General features: G+C 41.7%; 1 protein-coding gene across 9 annotated transcripts in view; it reads right to left on the bottom strand.

The window, feature by feature from the left end:
* Window positions 1-20,509, bottom strand: part of ATXN2 (ataxin 2) — a 61,989-nt gene that overhangs the window by 24,186 nt on the left and 17,294 nt on the right. For 4 of the 9 annotated variants that reach the window (XM_082229848.1, XM_082229845.1, XM_082229846.1 and 1 more), the window contains exons 2-10: window positions 18,886-18,922; window positions 16,118-16,177; window positions 14,936-15,007; window positions 12,724-12,874; window positions 8,196-8,320; window positions 5,948-6,039; window positions 4,954-5,151; window positions 3,570-3,748; window positions 1,511-1,720 (exon numbers count right to left, since the gene is read on the bottom strand). In XM_082229848.1, coding sequence (XP_082085974.1) covers window positions 1,511-1,720; window positions 3,570-3,748; window positions 4,954-5,151; window positions 5,948-6,039; window positions 8,196-8,320; window positions 12,724-12,874; window positions 14,936-15,007; window positions 16,118-16,150 — 1,060 coding nt within the window. In that variant the 5' untranslated portion in view covers window positions 16,151-16,177; window positions 18,886-18,922. Of the gene's footprint in view, window positions 1-1,510; window positions 1,721-3,569; window positions 3,749-4,953; window positions 5,152-5,947; window positions 6,040-8,195; window positions 8,321-12,717; window positions 12,875-14,935; window positions 15,008-16,117; window positions 16,178-17,356; window positions 17,535-18,885; window positions 18,923-20,509 lie in introns of those variants that run through there. The other 5 variants (XM_082229847.1, XM_082229843.1, XM_082229844.1 and 2 more) reach the window with 3 other exon arrangements.

Below are 20,509 nucleotides of genomic sequence, written 5' to 3'. Positions count from 1 at the left end.
ACATAAGGGATGGGGAACCTTAGACCCTACAGATTCCATCATCCCTAACCATGCAGGCTGGGGCTGATGGGAGGCTGTAATCCAAAACATCTGGCGGCACAAGGCTTCCCCATCCCTGGGCTGCCATCATCATACACGGTCTCAGGACATTTAAAAATCAGCACTCCTCTCAATATGGTTCGTGACAAAACTGGGGAGGAAAAAATATGAAGCCAGACAGATGCTAGGTTAGGACACAATCCACTGGACATGTTCCCTATATGCACATACCCCATAAAACAAAAACAGGAGGTGTGCAAAAGCACAGCAGAGAGAATTCAAGTGGATTTCACCAGTTAACGCTTGCTATGAAAACCCAAACCTGACCGCTCTGAATGCTCTAGCCCTCCTGGCAGCAGAGAACTTAGAAAATTTTGCAGCAAATTAAGCAGCCCACATTTAATAGTTTTTCAGCTCTCGTCATTTTTATGTCCCTGCATATCACAGAGACATTTCAAAGAACTGCCTTAGAATTTGAGAAACAAGTCAGCGTGCCCCCTGCAAATGGTTCAGCAACTTCAAAATTCCTAGATAGTATATGAGTTGAATGCAATTAAAGTATGGAAATTAGCTGCAGCTGAGAATAGGTTCAATCTATGATTCCTTATTGCAGAACAAGTCTCATCCTCTCAAGACAGAATTAAAATTATTCAATTCCACTGAACAGTTTCAGGAAAGTCAAGAGGAACTCAAACTGAATTTAAATACACAATTAATTTCCATCCACTTCTAACCAGTCTCCCTCACCGCAATTGCCAGTAAGGAGGTGAATCAGGCATTTTTAACAGATTTATGTCATAAAGCATCATTCTGAGCAAAACCCTCCATCACCAGCCACTTCAGGAAATATGTTGATGCAGCCCTCTCAGCTCCTTAACTAGGTTATGGGATCAGGAATGGGTCTCAGGTTCATATACCTGTCCCTCCACCTGATCTTCCCATCTAGCACAGCAATTCCCCGGACTGGCCTTAATAAAGGCTGAAGGTGACATTCATCTTAACCATGGGCTAATGCTAACCAGTTTGTTTTTAACTAAGCATCTGAATTCAAACAAAACATAGCTAGCACTGAACACAGTTAACGGCAATGGAGATATAACCTTTAACCATGGTTACGGCCAGTGACTGGTAGGGGCGACGGTGTGATCCTGCAACCATGGCTAAGTGACTGCAGATGATACACCCACATGTGCTCTGCAATGCACTAAAGTAGCACTAGGAAGCCGAATTTCTCACTTTCAGGAAAGGGCCATCCCTTTAATGGTTTGGTTTTCTGTGAAATTCCCTTTTTTAAACGGAAAAAAAGGTTAACAGAAACAAAACAAAACAAAAACTTTAATTTTTTTGAAGTGCACAAATAAAAGGTTTAGTAATGAAGAGAACAATTCTTTTAACTGTAACTCACAAGAGGAAAGGGAGAACACAAAGACAAACGAAAATTCATGAACAAACAAAACTGTGGTCTTTGTACCTTCTGAAGACATGCGTTTAGGCATAGTAGAGGCAGGAACTGGAGAGCCATGAGCAGAGGGGTGAGACGGGGGCCTGGAGGGCCGCGAAGGGGGCCTGGAGGGCGGCCTTGTAGGGGTGGCTGCCCGAGGTGGAAGAGAGTTGGGACCTGACTGGTAGCGAGAAGGTGGGCGAGAGGAAGGAGATGGGCAAGGCGATGGCCAGGGAACACCTGACAGAACAAATGATATGAAGGAAAGTATAAAAACTAAAGAAAATAAAATTATGGGGGGGGGGGACAGAGGGAGGGGAAAGTAAAAATGACAAAAATGATTTCTCATACCTTTTTTTTTAACCCATTGGGGATTTCTACAGGTTCGTACAAAATCAAAATAAATCTGCAGTTATTCCACCCTCAATCCAGGACAGATCAGTTTGCAATCACCAACCAGAGTTTCCCCCCAATGGGTTAAATTCAGGATCTATGAACACTACCATGGAAAAGACAATGGCGTGTAAATCAGTTAGGACTATTTGCATATCACACTTATATGGCTTGTGCTTAATCACGGATAGCTGTGCATGGTTCCATGAGCGGTGAGGAAAACCTAAATGTGTAGCTAATCCCCCATGTATCAAGGAAAACATGCCTGCGTCAACTTGCCCAGGGTAAAAGGAATGCACTGAATGCATCACTTGGCATAGCAGCTTTTCAGAAATGGAGCTACAATAGGCTTCCAGGGAATTTCATTAAGCGGGTGAAGCACACTGACCGCTGGATGTACCACTTTCAAACGCTAAGACATGTGAAAACTACAGAAATCACATTACAAAGAGAGCTGTGTTTAGCTGCTGACATTTACTTCTATTGTGCCCTTTCAATAATGAAGTCATTCAGAATTTTTGTGAAAGAGGAAATTGGGCCACAATAGATCCACATAGATCTCTGCCCCTGGGCTACAGCAGGTTCCTCTAGAGGGCACTGTTTCCAAATTCAAACCTGCTGCCCTTCAAAAAAAACACACAAGGCCTTTGATGATCTTCCATGGAATATATAAGAAGCAACAGAAAGACACAAGTCCAAGGCATGGACTTAATTGCTCATCTGAACAGGGGCCCTTCATGGGACCCCCCAATGTAAAAAGAGAGAAGCAGCAGGAGGAGGAGGAGTGCTTGGTGGGCTTCAGCCTCATTTTATCTTGCAGGTACCACACAGCTATCATTTGTTTTTTTACCAGCTGAAGTTCAAAGTCTTGTTAATGCCACTTACCTGAAATCAATGTACAGTCCAGGCCTTTTCTTCCCCCAACCCCCACACTTAAGAAAAACGAGCTGTATTTCTTTAGCGAAATATATACCTTGCCACACATGGCATCAAAGACCCCTAGGGCAGCTTACAACACACAAAAAATGAATTACAGTTTTGTTTTTAACTGGGCTATGTATTTTGATTACTTTATGCCAATTTTGGAAGTTACATTTTAAGAACACAAAAAGCTGCAGCTATTATTGATGTATACATAAAGTAACTGTTTGCTGGTATTGCCATAGTTATTGTAAGCAGCACCTGATAGCAAGTGTGCTAGGTGTGAAGCACACAGAGTGCAATGAGACTGAGTGTTTGTGGGGGGAGCGGGAGGCTCAGTTAATTTCATTGTACACAGGTTGTGCATTGACAATAAAGGTGTTATGGGTGTTGTTGTTGTTAGGAGCCAAACCAGAGAGAAGACTGCTGGATTGCCTTTCTTCTCATCCACCAGATCCATCTCTATTTAAACACTTAGTGTGGACTAAACAAAAGCATTTGTTGGCTAGTTCAGCTGATGTAGACCTACTGACCACACTAGGACTACAGCAATGAAGGGAGTCAGAGAACTGCCCTTTCTAATGCAACAGGGACTCGCTTGATGTTTTCAAAAGGGAATTCACTATATATCCATGGACACAGCTTTAGTTTCTTTCTGTTTTAGCGGTGGGGTGCAACAGGAGACATTATTTCAAAGGGCTACTACCCCAGGGATCCAGCGGTGGAGAGCTCTCTCTAGAAAAGCTTTCTTATTTCAGTCATGATGAACACTTGCCTCCATTAACTACTCTTTGGTCTGCTCCAGAGTTAGAACTGTAGTCCGATGAGTGAGACCCAGATCTTGAAATTGGTGGGCCTGAACTGGACTGGCCCATCCTTGGTGAATTCTGCCTTCCAGTTCCCCAAGAAAGAACATCTCTATTCCGCTGTCCAGGTGGAATGTACTTATTCTCCCTGAGGAAAAAAGGGGGGAGGAAGAGAGACATAAGATGGGACTTCAGCTCTTGGCTTAAAATCACATGTTGCTTTGTTCTTAAGGGCAGGGAAACTTTTCAATATTCAGGAATAAAAGGGAGCAGGACATGTTTGATATTAGCAATTCACATTAGCTTCAAATTGGGAGAGTTGTCATTATTTCTATGCAACATGACAACAAATTACAGCTCAGAGCCACCAGAAATACTGGACATTGAGACATTTAATGCTAGGTTCTGAAAATAATACTTGGGATCATCTCAGTATTGCTGACATCATTGTCATATGAATTCACTAACACATGTCCAATAAATACAGAAATCATAAACAATAAAATGTTATCAGTACATAGAAAGAGGAACAAAGGAATGAGATGCAAACAAATTGTGCATGTGTGTATGTGTACACACACACACACCTGTGGAGGTGCTAAAAAACTACAGCAAGCTGTATCCCTGGATGTTTTGGGGGGTCGCCCTTAGTACAGGTCAAATAAATACGCCCCCACCTCCCTCGTTCTCTTAGATTCAGGCAGATGGTTAGGGCAGCTCGGAAGGATCATCGCACAAATGCGTGTACATGCAACGGTACATGCAACGGTAGAGGTCTGGCTGGAAAGCTTAAGGCCCCCCACTGCTACATGAGAGATGGATTGAAGAAAAGGAAATAAGAATTGGCCCTGACCAGTAGCTTGACCAATCACGGCTAGGAGCCAGGTAGAGCTGAAACTCGGTCCCAGCACCTCTCAGGTGGGTGCCATTGCCACGATAAGAGAACAAGGGAGGCATTCATGGTGAGTTCTGGCACCTTTTTCTAGAAAAGCAGCACTGTGTACACATACAAATATCTCCACTAATTTAAAATACAGAGAAACAGTCCAGTCTTACAACTGAACCATTTTAGCTGGACCCTCATGCAGATTCCACTGCACACACAGAAGATTGAGGAATCTTATACAAGTTCAGAGGAAGAACACTCCTTATGCAGGAAAATAACCTTGTAAGATGTAGCAATCCCTTTTCCCCATAAACTGTACAAAGATTACAGAGAAGCTATGCTGTCATCCAGAAACTCAACAGATGAACGCCAAACTACTTGGCCTGTAAAAACCATTCAATGCCTATTTCTAAAATTATATGAAAATGTAGTGATTCCCCACTTCCCCCTGCTGCCCTGCCAGATACCTGGGGGTCACGCCATGGCCTTCTCGCTCGCTAGCACTTCTCTGAACAGCTGTGTATTTTTCCTCTTCTGACCGGTCGTCGTTTTCCAAAGCAGCTCGAGCTTTGTACTGAGCGCTAGATTCAATTTCTTCTGCTAACTGGGTTGCTCTGGCTTCCCTTTTTAAGAATTCTTCGGAGTTATCCCTCTCAAGGGGTACCCTAAAACAAAGGGGAGAAGGAGAGGTAAAAAAAGGAGATTGGTTTTAAACTCTAGATACAAGCAAAAAAAATTCCATAGGTGACAGTGTTTAAGATTGCACCATCGGAGGAGCCATCTGATGGCGGCAAGACGGTTTAATAGCACATCTGCCAGTGACTTCCCAACCAGCTTCCTTCAGGAAATACTGTCTGCACCGTCTTCTTCTCTGCAAAGGAACTCCTCTGCCACAGAACCCCAGTATTTTGCTTTATTTTCTTAAGGCAACTCCCTGGTTAAGAACAAGTTGAATTTGGAATTTCTACCATTTGGGGTAACGAATCTGCACCCTGATCCTGTTGATTTGCTGTCAAGGGCAAAGCCAACTAATAAAGTATTGGGATACAATCCAGAGTACACAGAGCACTGCCCAAAGCTTCCCATTGAGCAGTCAAATTTGTGATATGCTGATTACAGTAAAATAGGATTCAAACGCCAAAACTGACCTTATTCCAAATGATTCCCTCCCCTATCTGTTGTTGTTTTTAATGTTTATACTGGTTAATATGTATCAAGTGAATGTTGGCAACTGTTTCAACTTTAGAATTCTTTTTTGACTACTATCTCCAGAAAAGAATGAAGTTTGACATGCGTCAGAAACCTGTATCCACCCTTACACGTGCAGGGGGGAAGAGAAAATTTAAAGTCCTCCCCCCAGCCTCTTCCTAGGCAAAGACCCTGGAGGAATATTCTTAATGTTGCAGACTAAATGAAGCAGGAACAGTAAATATAAAAATCACGCCACCTATTGTAACTTACGTATATGAAGACAAACTGCTGTCGTAAGTTGACACTACGCCATAGTTTTCTTCATTGTATCGAAACATGTCATTAGGATCCCATCCATTAGACTAGAAGGAAAAGAAGTGTGGGATTCACAACAGTTCAAAAGTCATCTAAAGTGCGCGCGGGGGGGAATCTTGTGTCCCTCCAAACATTGCTGGACTACAACTCCCATCATCCCTGAGCACTGGCTATGCGGAGAACCGGAATCCAACAACCGCTGGACGACCACAGCTTCCCCATCCCTATTCCTGCGTAAGTATCTGTTAGGGGACTGCCATCGGAACAGGGGAGGGAGGCAGGGGGATACAGAGAGCCTCCGACGCTTAAGCCACACCTCCAGTGGAGCAGAGGGGGGAAGGGGGCAGCTAAGCGGGGTTGGGGTTGAAGATGCTACTGAGATTTGGGGTATCTAAGTTCGTGTGTTGGGGGAGAAACCAGAAGGGGCCACTCCCAGAATCTGCAAGTGACTAAGACGGACATGAACTTTGTGGTTCCAAACTGTACAGAGTTTGCACCAATAAAACCTGTAAAAGACAGGTCGGAGTCCTGCCTGGTTACTCACGAGCAACCATCACCAACCATCATCACAGTATCTTTGCATTTAACAGATATAAATCATAAAGCTTGGAATGTTTTGAACTGCTGAGCTATGTTTTACCCAAGAGCTGCTGCGTAAATTATCTTTAGTAAAACAGAAAGATTATTCACTACATGAAACACACCAATAGTCTGCCTTGCTTTGACTAGTTCTGTATGTGTCAAAAAGAAGCATTACTATTATAGACACAACATATTTGGGAAGGTTATTGGAGTCAAGCCACAGAGCTAGGGAGTGAAGGCTATCTCTCAGCAAACTGCTGTACAAAATCATCTTCATTACATTTTACAGACAACTACTGGAGCAGCTGCTTGATTAGAGACTGCAGGACATGGTATTTTGCAGAATAGGAAATCACACCAATCAAGGAACAATCACACTAATGCAAGGCTGCACAAGCATCCAGAATTTTTATCATATGACATCTATGACATATATGAAATATTTCTGTATGAAAAGTTGAGGTCTTACAGAACCTGTCCCCCAACACAAAAACCTCAAACACTTCCAGAAGTTAGCCGACAATTTAGCACTAAATCTACAAAATTTAATTTAAATTAAGTTCCTTCAACTTTAAGGTACAGGGGTTCAACAAAATCCTGTTTTAACTACGTAGTTCTCACCAAGGTGGATAAAAATCAATGCTTAATTTTTATTTTTTTTTAAATGGATTTTTTTATTTAAATCAGATTTTTTAAATTTAAATTAGATTTTTTAAAATAAAATGCTTTTGGAGGAAAAAATCTTTCTAAAGATAGTTTTCTATTTAAATTACATTATAGTCCAAAGGCTATTCATCAGGAAATAAGGATTTGTTTTAAGTTTTTCATGCGTGCTGAAACTCTGTCTAAGTTGGTTTTTAAGGAAATTGTTATTAATTGTTATGATTATTTTTCTCCTTCCAATAAAGTACAGCAGAAAAGTTGTCCAAATATACTTATTGAACCTCACAATAATTTCATAATTATCTATGTATTTCTAATAGTATAACCAAGACAGTAATTTTTGATACAACTGTAAAAACTACTCTGAAAATTTATTATTCCAAAAACGAAACCTTCATCTGATTGTAAATATTAAGATTATACCAGCAGGAATGTCTTTCTGAGAAAAAAAAGATTTACCGTATTTTTCGCTCTATAAGACGCGCCAGCCACAAAAAAAAACCACACACAAAATTTATTTTTTGGAGGTGGAAAACAAGGAAAAAAATATTCTTAATCTCAGAAGCCAGAACAGCAAGAGGGATTGCTGCGCAGTGAAAGCAGCAATCCCTCCTGCTGTCCTGGCTTCTGGGATAGCTGCGCAGCCTGCATTTGCTCCATAGCGATGCACAGACATTTCCCCTTACTTTTTAGGAGGGAAAAAGTGAGACTTATAGAGCAAAAAATACAGTAAATCGTCTTACTGACTAGTGATTTAAATCAAATCCACCCTGGTTCCCACTATCCTTAATGTTCTCTTTATAAATAAATTCCCAGTTACAACACTGCCTTGCCCTAGTAAGGCAGCTCTTTTTGGAATGGTTTGTGCAAAAACAAAAATTGCCATATTGCTTGGATGATTTTCCTTCAAACTACATGCCCTCCCTCAAATGTCAACCCAAGACAAAGATGTGCTCACAACATCGGTTTCCAAAGCTTCAAGCTCATCTGTAGTAGTGCCTTCTCCACCATCCCAAGGCTCAAGATCCTTCTCTTTGTGTTCACCGTTAACTTTAGCACTGATTGCAGAATCTGTAAAAGCATCTGAAATTGAAAAAAATAAAATTAACGCAATGCTAACATCAGTTCAAGTTAGTTAATATTCTATACACCTTCAAATTCCAAAATCATTTGATTCCATAGAATGAAGGAATAATTGAACAAGATTAGGACAAAACTTCAACAATCAGTACCCCTTAACAATTCTGTTGAAATTGCTTACGTAACCAATCTTATGGCTTGAAAAACAAACTTTGGAACTGCTTCAGTTACATAAGACTGTGTCTATGACCAGGAAAGAAGTATGAATCTGGAGCTCATCACCTTAAGTTTGCTTTATTTTATTTCCAATTTAGAGCCAACTCTGCACCCCTAGAGTTGGGCAGAAGCATCAGTGGCAACACTTGGGAAAGCTGTACAAATCTTATGCATGTCTACTCAAAAATAAGTCCTATTAAGTACAAGTTACACTAGCACGGCTCCTCCACTGAGGGCTGCACCACCTGATTTCACGGTCTACAACTCTCTGTATCTCACACATGGCAAGGAGAATGAGGCCAGGCACCTGAAGCCCCCCCAAGTTACAACAAAAAAAAGGTAGGGATGCACACCCCAAGGGATATTCCTGGCAACCTGGTTACTTAAAAAACTAAAACAAACTGCTTTATCAACACATGGCTACAAACAATTCCCATGCAATTGCTTTAGGCTGCATACTGGGTGTAGCAAGAGGCAATATTTATATTTTTAAATAAATGTAAATTACACACAGCTAGAACTGTGACCACACACATTGCACCAAACCCGGAAGTTACCCAAAAATGTCACAAGAAAGGGGCAGGATGTTTGCAGGCTTTTTCAGCGGTGTTTAAATATATACAATTTCACTTAAGCATGTGGTGCCTTGGACGTAATCCCCATGTAAATTGGGAGTTGCCTGTATACAAAAATAATCTTGTAACCAATTTCAATAGTTTGCAGCCTGCATGATTTCTATGGCCACGAAGCTGTAAGCAAATATAAAACACACGGATTACATACTACTTTTTAAAAGAGAAATATGCAAATTCAAAGTACGGAAATAAAAGACTGCCAAATATATTACCTGCTTCTGAAGGAGTTACAACAGACATGGGAAAAGAAAGAAAATAAAAATCAGTCAGAGAGTAGCACAGATGCAAATTCACGTATTTTGCATTCTCTTATCTATCCCTTCACAAACATTTATTGTGTCATTTGTGCTTTGAAAACTGACCGCCATGGCCTCAAAAATCTGGGTAAGTTGTTTATTCCTAGACGCACATCCTAATACTCCTTAAATATACTGTAAATACAAACATGGCTTGGCCAGCTTCAGGGTTTGAATTCTTGTCCAGAAAGTTAACAGCTGCAGCAAAGGCTATTAGCTTTTTTGTTTGGTTAGAAGTTTGGAAAATCAAACACAACATGATTAAATATCACAAATAAAAGTAGCAGGTAAGGTAACTGCAGTGCCCTAGCAAACTTAGTCAGGAACATGAATGATGACTGCGTCACAAGGCATATTCCAGCAAACCCACCAGATACTCCAGAATCTGAAAGAGCCTATTAGTTTGATGGCAGGCACTTATTTCCCCCATCTCATCCCCTCAATCCCTGTAAGGGGTCGGTGACTAAAATTTGAGGATTTTTTTTCAGTCTCGGATTAGGCTTTTTAAAAAAGAGATGTTTTCCAGAGGGAGCCCAGAGTTCTGCAGCACAGCTTGAAAACTGCTGTACATGCACTGCTGCTCAACAACCATTCAAATATCTAATATCACAGTGGGCCAAGAAAGCTAACAACATTTTATCTCACAACAGGGAGGCAGGAGGCAGTAGCTGAAAATGTGACAAGTTTTCCAAAGTTTGCTTGAAAAACATAAGCAATAATGCAGGAACCATGTAAGTTATTAAAGCAAAGGACCTTATTAAGATTAGGGCAGAAGTGACATTTTTAGGGTCCATGCCAGGCCACTGCCTACTACGACTCAGTTCAGGTAATCTTCCACACTGTGGTACGGAGGACTTGGGAACAAGCAGCAGCCTCACATGCCGATTCTGTCCTCAGCTTCCTAGTTTCGAGAAATGACGCTTAGAACTACCTCTAAACCAAAGGACCAATTCAAAACCATGGCTTGGAGACCATAGTTTTCCCAGTTCAGGGAAACTGCAATGAACTACAACTGGAATAATTCTTCTTGCTGCTGTTTAGGGAAGGAGGGGGGCACATCCAAGTCCATGGTTTAGAAGATTGTCTGAATAGAGACGAAGGCTTTAAAATGATGAACTTGGAACAGAACCTGGAAAAAAGAATGTTCCTTGTTCTCCTACCATTTCATAACAGGGAGCCTGCAGTACTTGATATACTCTGGGTTGACTGGTAGTGCCATCTTCCAAAATAAAACTCGAACACAAAAATATGATAAGCGCTAAAGTGCAGTGCTAAAATTAGTTTACCTGGTGGGTCCCCAAATCACATACATACATACATACATACATACATACATACACCCTCTCTTGCTCCCTCCTCCCTTTGTCAAATCTGATCCACTATGGTAGAAGGAATTTAGAGTCACGGGGTGACTGGTTTTTGATGCAGTAGCAAAATAAGCTTCTTCCTCATTCCCCGTTCTGGACACTGTTTAGCTACTCTCTGAACAGAACAGTCAGCTGTCCTGCATTTCCTGTTATCAGAAGTGAGTTAGTCATAGCAGAGAAAAGTGCATCTATAAATGATTAACAGTCAAAAGCTCAACAAGACCCCCTTGTGTTATTACTGTACTCTCAACGCACATACCCCACTCAAGAGAAAAGAAATAGAGCGCCATGACTTCTTTCAGGGATGCAAACTAAGCTCATGGAATCCTTCAAATCTCACTTAGTCAAGACTGCCAGAATTTAGTTCCTCCCTCCTCACCCTCTGTGTCCGCTCCCTCAGTTATAAACACACACGCTACTGGATCCTCAGGAATTCCTTTGTTCTACAATGGAGCTTCCTGTTAAACCAGTCAGAAAAAACTCAGGTTACCTAGCAGACACAGATCTCTCATACTTCCAATATTTAACCTTGGCAAGATTCATCTGTTTTCCTTATAGCACTTGGGAACTCACTAGTTAAACTAATTTAGCACGTGCACTTTTGAGCTCTTTATCTGTTTGGGGTGTTGTTGTTTTTGGAAGGTTATTGCCAGTCAACCCAGAGTATATCAAGTAAGTTGGCCATCTGTTGCAATATACAGTACTAGGAGAACTAGAAGTATTCTTTTTTCCAAATACTTAATATGATAACAAAACAAGTGAAGATTGCAAAAGGTCATTTTAAACCTTGATGGGAAACCTGTGCCCCCGCCCCAATTTCCTGCAGCATTCTAGACATTGTTGGCCCACTCTTGCTCTCTGGGGCCACCCCCTGAGAATTGCTTTGTCAGTTCTAACCTGTTCTAATGGAAGGGGAGGTGGACAGAGAAAGCTGAAAGGCAGACACCACAAGCATGATGGAGTAGCAGAGAGACAGAGAGAAAGCTAAGCAATCCAGCAGTGCTGCAAACTCTGCCTGCTTTCGGCTCTTGCCCTGCCCACGTCTGGCATGCAAGACTTGAAAGATTACCCCTGAGGGAATGCAGCCCTTGACAGGAATAAGGTTCCCCAGCCCTGCTTTTAAACTATTGCTCACAATTATGGGACATTTAAGACTTCACCACATTTATTCACCTGTTTGGGTGCCTGCTGCTTTTGTCCTTATAAATCCAGTCTGGCTTTGATCTCCAGCTGAGTCCTCCTGTCAATAAGTTACTATCACTACTTTTCTAAAGACATCCTCCAAAGAAGAGCCCAAACAGCCTTATTTTCTTCCCCACTGGGTTTTGAAAACAATATCGAAGACAGCTGCCACCAGAATCCGAATGCTTGGATTAAATTGGAAATATCAGCCACCCCCACTGTGTGACTCCATAACATGGGGAGAGGTGTAGCTGTTCTGCTGTAACAACGCAGCTACCACAGTTGTCCTTCTCTGCCTGGCAGATTACAAGGGCAAAGTGCTTTTGTCAAGTGTTGTAGCAGGGAGCAATAAACGGTGCAAGAGGTTGAATCCTTCCGAGTAGTTGCAAAGACTGGGTGAGCCAAACCTCTGGAGGGTTCAACAGTGGGAAAGCATATGCTCCATGTGTACATCGCCTTGTGGCAAATCTCTGGCAGCTCCAGAGTAAGAAAGCTGGGAAATAACTTTCCTCAAAAACCCAGAAGAGGCGTTGCTAGTCAGTAGACAGTATGAAGCGATGTGGACTAAGACTTCAATGCCACAGAAGGCAGCTCCTTATAGCCTAACCCCTTTCTCCCACAAAGAAACACACGCCAAGCTAAGCCTTTAGGAAGATTTTTTAAAAGAGAAGCTAGTTTCATAAACCATTCTAACATACAGAAACAGGTACCTTTCCGTGCATAACTGGAATCCATGTCTTTGAACTGCACCATCACAAAATCTGAAGACTTGAACAAGATACTCTCTATTATGTCTTCTCGTTTTGGACCCGGGCTGGATTCTGCAGTCTTTCGATGAGCTGCATCAAGCACTAAATCACACTAAAAGGCAAGGGAAATGTGAACTGAGCAAGCTTAATGTGAAAGAATTTAAGTTTCAACAGATGGTCTGGAACAGCCTTCCGCAACCTGGTGCCCTCCCATGCTGGCCGGGGCTGATGTGAGTTGCAATTCAAAACATTTGAAAGTCCCCAGGAAGGGCGGGGGGCGGTTTAGAAAGTTTTCTCAAAGACTTGGGTTTGCGCTGTTGATATCCTTACAACTAGTGCAGACATAACTATAGGTCTCTGCATACCTCAGAAGGCATGCCACTTTCCTTTCCCTTCTTCCTATCGAGGGTAATATTTTCATCCCTTTTAGCATTAATATTTGTTTCATGAATGCCAACACAAACCATGGAGAACTTGTATCAGGCTCTCTTGCAACTTGGCTTCAGTGGGTTTATAAACCCAGCAATGGCTTCAGTCTCCGGATTATTAAAAAAATATTAAGGGTTTGCATTAACCACAATTGAACTAGTGCACAGATAGCACAAAACCAAGATTAACGGTAGAGAGATTGAGGAAATTGCCCTGGAGAGAAACAGGGAAGCGAGGATATGCTAATGGAGGTAGCTTTTAATTTGCAAACCATTGTCTGAAAAGAGTGGAAGCTATGCACATAATTCAAATCTTCTAAATAAGTGTGGGGTTTCCAGATATTTAGCCTGCCCAAATGTAAAAATGAACCAACAGGCATGTGGTCATAATGTGACAAGCAAACTTGGAGGTATGTTACTACTCACACAACCTGCTGATCAGCTCAGATTAAAGCGCATCAATAGACGGTGAGGTATTTTTACCTTGCTCAAAAGGCTGCCCAAAAGAGAAGGCTTTTTTTAATCTTTCTAATCTACATGTCTGCAGACAAACACCAACTCCCTCGGCCTATAGAGCGAGATGAGCACACAACCCCAGAGTCGTCCGCAACTGGACCTAACGGTCAGGGGTACCTTTACCTTTTTAATGTACAATAGCCTCCCCTCTTTCCCTCTAGTGCAGTGGTTCTTAAAACTTTTTTCCTCTGGGCCACACTTTCAGGATAAAATTTTGCTCACGCCACACCAAAACTTTTATTGATAAGAAATACATAGGAAAACAAAAAGAAGCAACTCCTAGCAGTGCTTGATTTTGAACCAGAACACAACTGCTTTATAATATGTTCATGGGGCATCCCAAAAGTATAAAACAAAGCAGCTACATATGGGCATGAATCATTCCCAAAACAGAATTATAAACAAGCCTCTTACGTATACAGTGGTACCTCGGGATGCGAACGGGATCCATTCCGGAGACTCGTTCGCATCCTGAACAGAACGCAAGATGCGACTGCACGTCTGTGGGTCACATTTCAGTGCTTCTGCACATGCATGTGACGTCATTTTGATAGTCTGCACATGCGCAAGCGGCGAAACCAGGAAATAATGCACTCCATTACTTCCGGGTCGCCGTGGAGTGCAACCCGAAAATACTTATCCTGAAACATTTTTATCCTGAGGTATGACTGTATACCTTAAGTATATGTGCAAACTTGATGAGAGGTGTAAGCTTACTTTTGCCAGGAAATCTCATTTATATTAGGTCCAATTTGAGACAAACTCTCATTTGATTGTCCTTGAATCTTCCTGCCACACTTGCCACCCTCTCCTGCCAGCCCCTTTGGGAACAACTGCTCCAGCAAATTCTACATACATCTCAAAAGGCAATGCAAACACAACGTTTATGAAAAGAAAAATTACATGGTGCCAGTTAACAGAATCCAGATGACATTCCTACGTTATCAAAAATATAACAGCTTACCTCCTACATGGGCTTTCAAAAACTGAGTGCACGAATGCATGGACTTCACCACTGAACCCAAGACTCAATTTTTTCATCTGCTTGCGAGTTTTTAGAACTATTCAAATAAAACTACTGAATTCTTAACACCGTGAACTCCAAAATAATTAATTCTATACTGGGGCATCAAGTGAAAACCAGAAAGGCTAGATCCCAATGCAAACTTTCAACCTATACCAAATGAGGATAGGCAACAGAATCAGAACAAAAAGCTAATCACACTTACTTTAGAGCTGTAAGTTTTAAAAACTCCTTCATATATATTTCCGTTTTTCACTTGGACTTCACATTTTGATCCCTAGATAGAAAAAAAGACTCATTAAGAGAAATTCCCTTTTTAATGTAGGAGTTGGAAAACAAAGTATTGCACACAAGGGAAATGAAACATCAAGTAGTTTACATAACTATACAAAATCTCACTACACATTTTAGGTGATTCTCTATCCCTCTTACTCTAGCCCTCAATCAACTAAGGTTTATAGCGCGCACCCCCTCGAAGCTTGGTGCAGGCAATAATACAAAAACACCATTCCAACAGAAAAAGTGAATCAAGTTCCAACACAATAAGAGCCCCTTACTCTTTGCTGACTTAATTTTATTAAAGTATGGAGGCTATTTAAATAAAATGAATACAATGCAAAGTAAGACAAGAAATAGATATAATTTAATGCAAAACAACCCAGTAATAAAGCAAACCAACAGCAGTTTAAAAGTCACGGCAGCATATTAAAAAAATAAGATTTTTTTAAAGGTCTGCTTCAATGAAACCTAAAAGAGAAGAGGGAGGAAGTCAGGCATACCTCTCCAGAGAGATCAGTTCCCTATCCCGGATATCACAACCCAGAAAACCCTCCCCTGTGTGACTACTTGCCTATTCTCAGGTGGCAGAGTAAGAGCCTCCATAATGGAACCAGGGTTCAGGAAGGATCACGGGGGATAGGGGGAGTAGGGAGAAATACACTCTGCCAACCTCATATTAAAGAGGCAGTGTACAAATGTCCTGACTAGAAATAGTAAATTTTACTAATGTTAAAGTAGTTTTTGTTGTTGTTGTTGTTTAGTTGTGTCCGACTCTTCGTGACCCCACGGACAAGAGCACGCCAGGCACTCCTGTCTTCCACTGCCTCCCGCAGTTTGGTCAGACTCATGTTTGTAGCTTCGAGAACACTGTCCAACCATCTCGTCCTCTGTCGTCCCCTTCTCCTTGTGCCCTCCATCTTTCCCAACATCAGGGCCTTTAGTTTTATGCTATTTTTTTTAGTATTTTATTGATCTATTTTCTCTGGGTTGGTTTTATGCACCCCACTTAGAAATGTAAATTAATAGTTATATAAAAAATAAGCCATTAAGATCTCCTCTAACATTGTTGTTACAATAATCCCCAGGGAAATGTTTGGTTATAACTTACGACAACTGATGTGAGAATGTGAACCATCCGCATGTTCGCATATATACCAGGGAAAGAAACCTGAAACAAGAGGGGGGGGGGGACTCATTAGGCATCATAGCACAGCTGCAACTCACAAAAATTCAGACTGTTGGTGGGCCAGGCCAGGCGGGCTGAGGGGAGAAGAGCCAGGAAGCCATTGGAATAATTATAACTGGGTTAGTCAAAGGGAATCAAAACAGCACTGACGTTTGTTCACACCCCATTCATTTGACAAACCAATTGCCAAATGCTGAAGAGGGGTTGGATGTCTGACCAATCAAAAGAGATTTGGTTGTTTGACTGCTCAGTACTTTATAGAACAGGTTTGATATATAAACTAATAAAAAAAACCGCAGTAATACATGCTGCTATTGAAAAACAATGTGATATTTAAAACAGTGCAACAAATTAGTGCTAAAATTTTAGGGGATTTAGGGACATTTTAAAAGCCTGTTCTTTGGCCAAAAGAGGCTCCCACCAGAAGACTTACAAATCACTAAAGGGGGGGGGGGGAAGAGGTGAGAAGACCTCCAAAGCAGATTTTTGGAAGGTGCATGGAAAGAAGGGGGGTGGTTCTGTTATGCAAACTGAAATTGTGCTGCTCACATGAGGACTTGGTTGAAAACAACCATAGGGCTGCTATTGTAAATTCACAGAGTACACACAGAACCCTCTAAATTGCCTCCAACACACTGGACGCCTGTATGTTAATCATTGCCAGGCTTATTTTAACCTCCCTATTGTTTTGTGCTCCAGCAAGATAGATTAAATTAAAATGCTTTGAAATCCTGGAAAGACAAGAATAAGCACTGCAATTTTTACTTGTGAGTTAAAGGCAGCTTTCCCCCAACAATTCAGCACGGTAATGGCACATGGAATTGGTTGGAGATGTAGTCCAAAACATCTGGAGGGCAGCACCAGGTTATGGTAAGGCTGGTTTAAAAGCTAGCACTTCTACAATAAGTACAGATTCATAGGGACATGTCTAAAAAAGCTATGTTAAAGTCAATTCAAAATAGATCCCAAGACCAATATTCTTTTACACTTTGAAATAAAAAAAAATCCTTCCAGTAGCACCTTAAAGACCAACTAAGTTAGTTCTTGGTATGAGCTTTCGTGTGCATGCACACTTCTTCAGATACACACTTTGGTTCTTCATATATTTACACTTTGGTTCTTCATATATGACCGCACACTGTTCATTACAAAAGAACGTACATGGCATGCTTCTGATCCTACCAAATGTGAAATGTCACACAGGCAGCTGGCTTTCGTGGGTCTGCACATACACATGTGTAGCGATGGCAGAGCTTCTAGATTGGAAGCTGTCTCCATTCTTCCATCAATTTTACTCTTGTGAACCAGAGAACAAGAATGACGAAAGCTCCATTGTAATCTTTTTCATTGACCAGCTGACTTTGGGCTGTCTCCTACTGCCTGGGTGTCATGTAGCCCTATCTATATTGAAGCACATTAGGTTTGTGACATCACCCATTTACCTAAGAAAGCATTTTAGGAGGTAACTCAGTAAAAGTGTATTGAGGTCATCAGCTGAATTACCTTGAGCTTCCTAGACAATATATTTTGTTAAAATACAACAAGAGAAAAAGGTTTCTAACATCAATTTTTTATCATCAATATGACTACATATTTATGTCAGTTTTCTACTACTTTTTAATGTCATAGCTTTCCCAAAGTTTCTCAAATTAGGAGAAACTGAGTGGAGGTAGTCAAAGCCATGGTCAAGAATGAAGTTCGATTTCTCACCAGTAAGGGAAAACAACAGAACAGAGATATAATATATGGACCCAATTCTGCACATCTCCCTACTGCAGTTATCAAGATGGGTAAAGTTAATTTAAGAAAACTTGTTTTTAAACTCTGTTGATTGTCTCTATATTTTGTTAATTTTATTATGAATTCTTATTTTCAAAGTTGATTTTATCAGCATTTTCTTATACGCGACAGAATTCTAAATGCTCTAAAAAATCTGTCATTAAAAAATAAAATAAAATAAACCTGAGCCCCACCTTTCTGCATATGGTGCCCAAGACAGCCTAGAAACAAACCTAACACATTACAAATGCAATAAAAGAACTGATAAATAAAATATTATCATATCAGTGTAGGAGGGAGAGGTTGGTGTTTCAAGTCTCAAGCAAGAATGAAAATATTTAGGTGCTGTCACCAGCAACAGCTTTAAATTATTCTGCCTGTGTGCTGCCTAGTTGCCAAAAATATCTAGAAAACTTGTCCGTTTAGTGCTTTATACTCCCAAGTATAATTGTGTCTGAAAATGTCAGGTTGCATTCCACCGGAGTGTGACAAATGGCTTGGCTGGACAACACCTCTCTCTGATCCAGCCCACACAACTTATATGTTGAAAGAAGCAAGAGCATGTCTGCCCTCCCTATCCAACTAGGAAATTGCCACATGTGAACATCTGCGGCGGGCCTGGCATGTCAGTTCAGTCTTCCTCACTCTCCTTTCCGTATGGACTGGATGAAGGAGAGGTCATTATCTGATCCAACCCAAATGATACTGGATTGGATCAAGGAGAGGTTATTATCTGATCCGGCCCAAAGGAAAACCCAATAGCAATGAAGCTAACACATTTATTATAAAAGGTAGTTTGAACCATTCCAAACAGTAAAGCAGATTTGCGTTCTGCCTTTCACACTCAATATATCTCATTATCAGGTGTGCAACAAAGAACCACAATATAAAATATTAAAAGGTGTACTTACCGAAGGCTGAGGCAGACTTTTGCCGCCGCTGCGACCTCTGCAATTAATAAAGACAGTTATGAGACTAAATATAACAAAAGATGCTTGCTTAGGCGGCTAAAATTTAACTTTCCAAAAAGAATGGAAAGCCACACTATAGTATGAAACAAGGATGAAAAACCCTACTTGTGCAGTCATTCTTCTCTGTTATTGTCCAGAACATTACCACATATAAATAAAGTGTTATTTAAATGTACTCTAGGGTTTACAGCTATCGATGATTTCCCTAAGAAACAGATTTGCCTAGCGTGTTTCTCAACACATCAGAATATTTTGTTTTTCATTTTTAAAAAAGGTCACAAAAATAAGCAACCTTTAAAATGGTGACAGAAATTTTAACTTCCCAAATAGACAAGCGGAAGAGGGGAATAAATTATAACCTAAACATATGACTCAAAGCAACTCTCCCCGCCCCCGCCCCCCCCCCAGTCTATTAGGAGAAATAAACTGGAAAGCACTCAAACAGCTCATTGCCAACATGTTGAAATTCAAAAATTTCCTCATCAAAGAAAAGCAGAGCCGGAATACCAAAAAGCCAAGTAATCTTAACCCCTCACTGCAAATCAAAGCCATCTACTCATCGGACTAACTCACTCAACACAGGTCATCCTGAGTCTGACAGACAGCAGTCTTATGGAACAGCAGAGCACACTGCCTACAGAAGAGACATCTTGATATTTAGTAACCTAAAACTATTAGATCAGTTCTCCCACTGACATAACAGCATAAAAACAGTAAAGTGATTGATTTTAATGGCAGTTCTGGAATTCCCTGAAGTCTTGCATATACAGTGGTGCCTCGCAAGACAAAATTAATCCGTTCAGCGAGTCTCTTCGTCTTGCGGTTTTTTCGTCTTGCGAAGCACGGCTATTAACGGCTTAGCGGCTACAGGTATAAACTCGTTCCCGCAACTGCAAGCCTCGACCCCTAGGGAGCATCTGGCCATTGCATAAGCCTTGTCCGGCCTCTTAAGCAGTCCCTCCTGACACGCTTACATAACACAAGCCCCGACCGCCGCCATCCCAGTGACCCCGGAAGATAAGATCTGCAGCAAGCACCCCGCACCTCCGATCCGGGGGCGCGCTCAGCCAAAGCGTCCCCGGACACCTGTCCCGCCGCGCCTTTGCGCAGCGCTCTGCAGAGTGGAGCGATGAGCCTGGCCAATCGCAGGCAGGGCAAGCAGCGGCAAAGAGAGCGAGGCCCAGAGGGAGGAGTCTCCGGCAACGCCATCGATGGCCCCGCCGCAGCTCCGGGTCCTGGAGCCCTCCGGCTGCCGACTGCCTTTATTTTGCTGCAGGAGCCTCCTCTGCACCGGGATCCTCGTGCGCTCCCTCCGTCTCTCCATGCCGTTTAGGTGAGTGGCGTGCTCGGGCTGATTTTGGACGACCCACAGCGGGGTTTCCCTCGGCCACGCGGCCGGAGCTCGCCTTTGCGGTCACTTTGAGAAAAAGGGGAAAAAAACTCGCAAGAAGTTCCATCTTGTGAAGCAAGCCCATAGGGAAAATCGTCTTGCGAAGCGACGCAAAAACCAAAAAACCCTTTCGTCTTGCGCGTTTTTCGTTTTGCGAGGCATTCGTCTTGCGGG

This window comes from Podarcis vaucheri (genome assembly GCF_965113315.1).
Source record: "Podarcis vaucheri genome assembly, chromosome: 7".
Taxonomy (NCBI): domain Eukaryota; kingdom Metazoa; phylum Chordata; class Lepidosauria; order Squamata; family Lacertidae; genus Podarcis; species Podarcis vaucheri.
The sequence above is the reverse complement of the archived record's forward strand: the minus strand, read 5'-3'. Positions and strand labels throughout refer to the sequence as shown.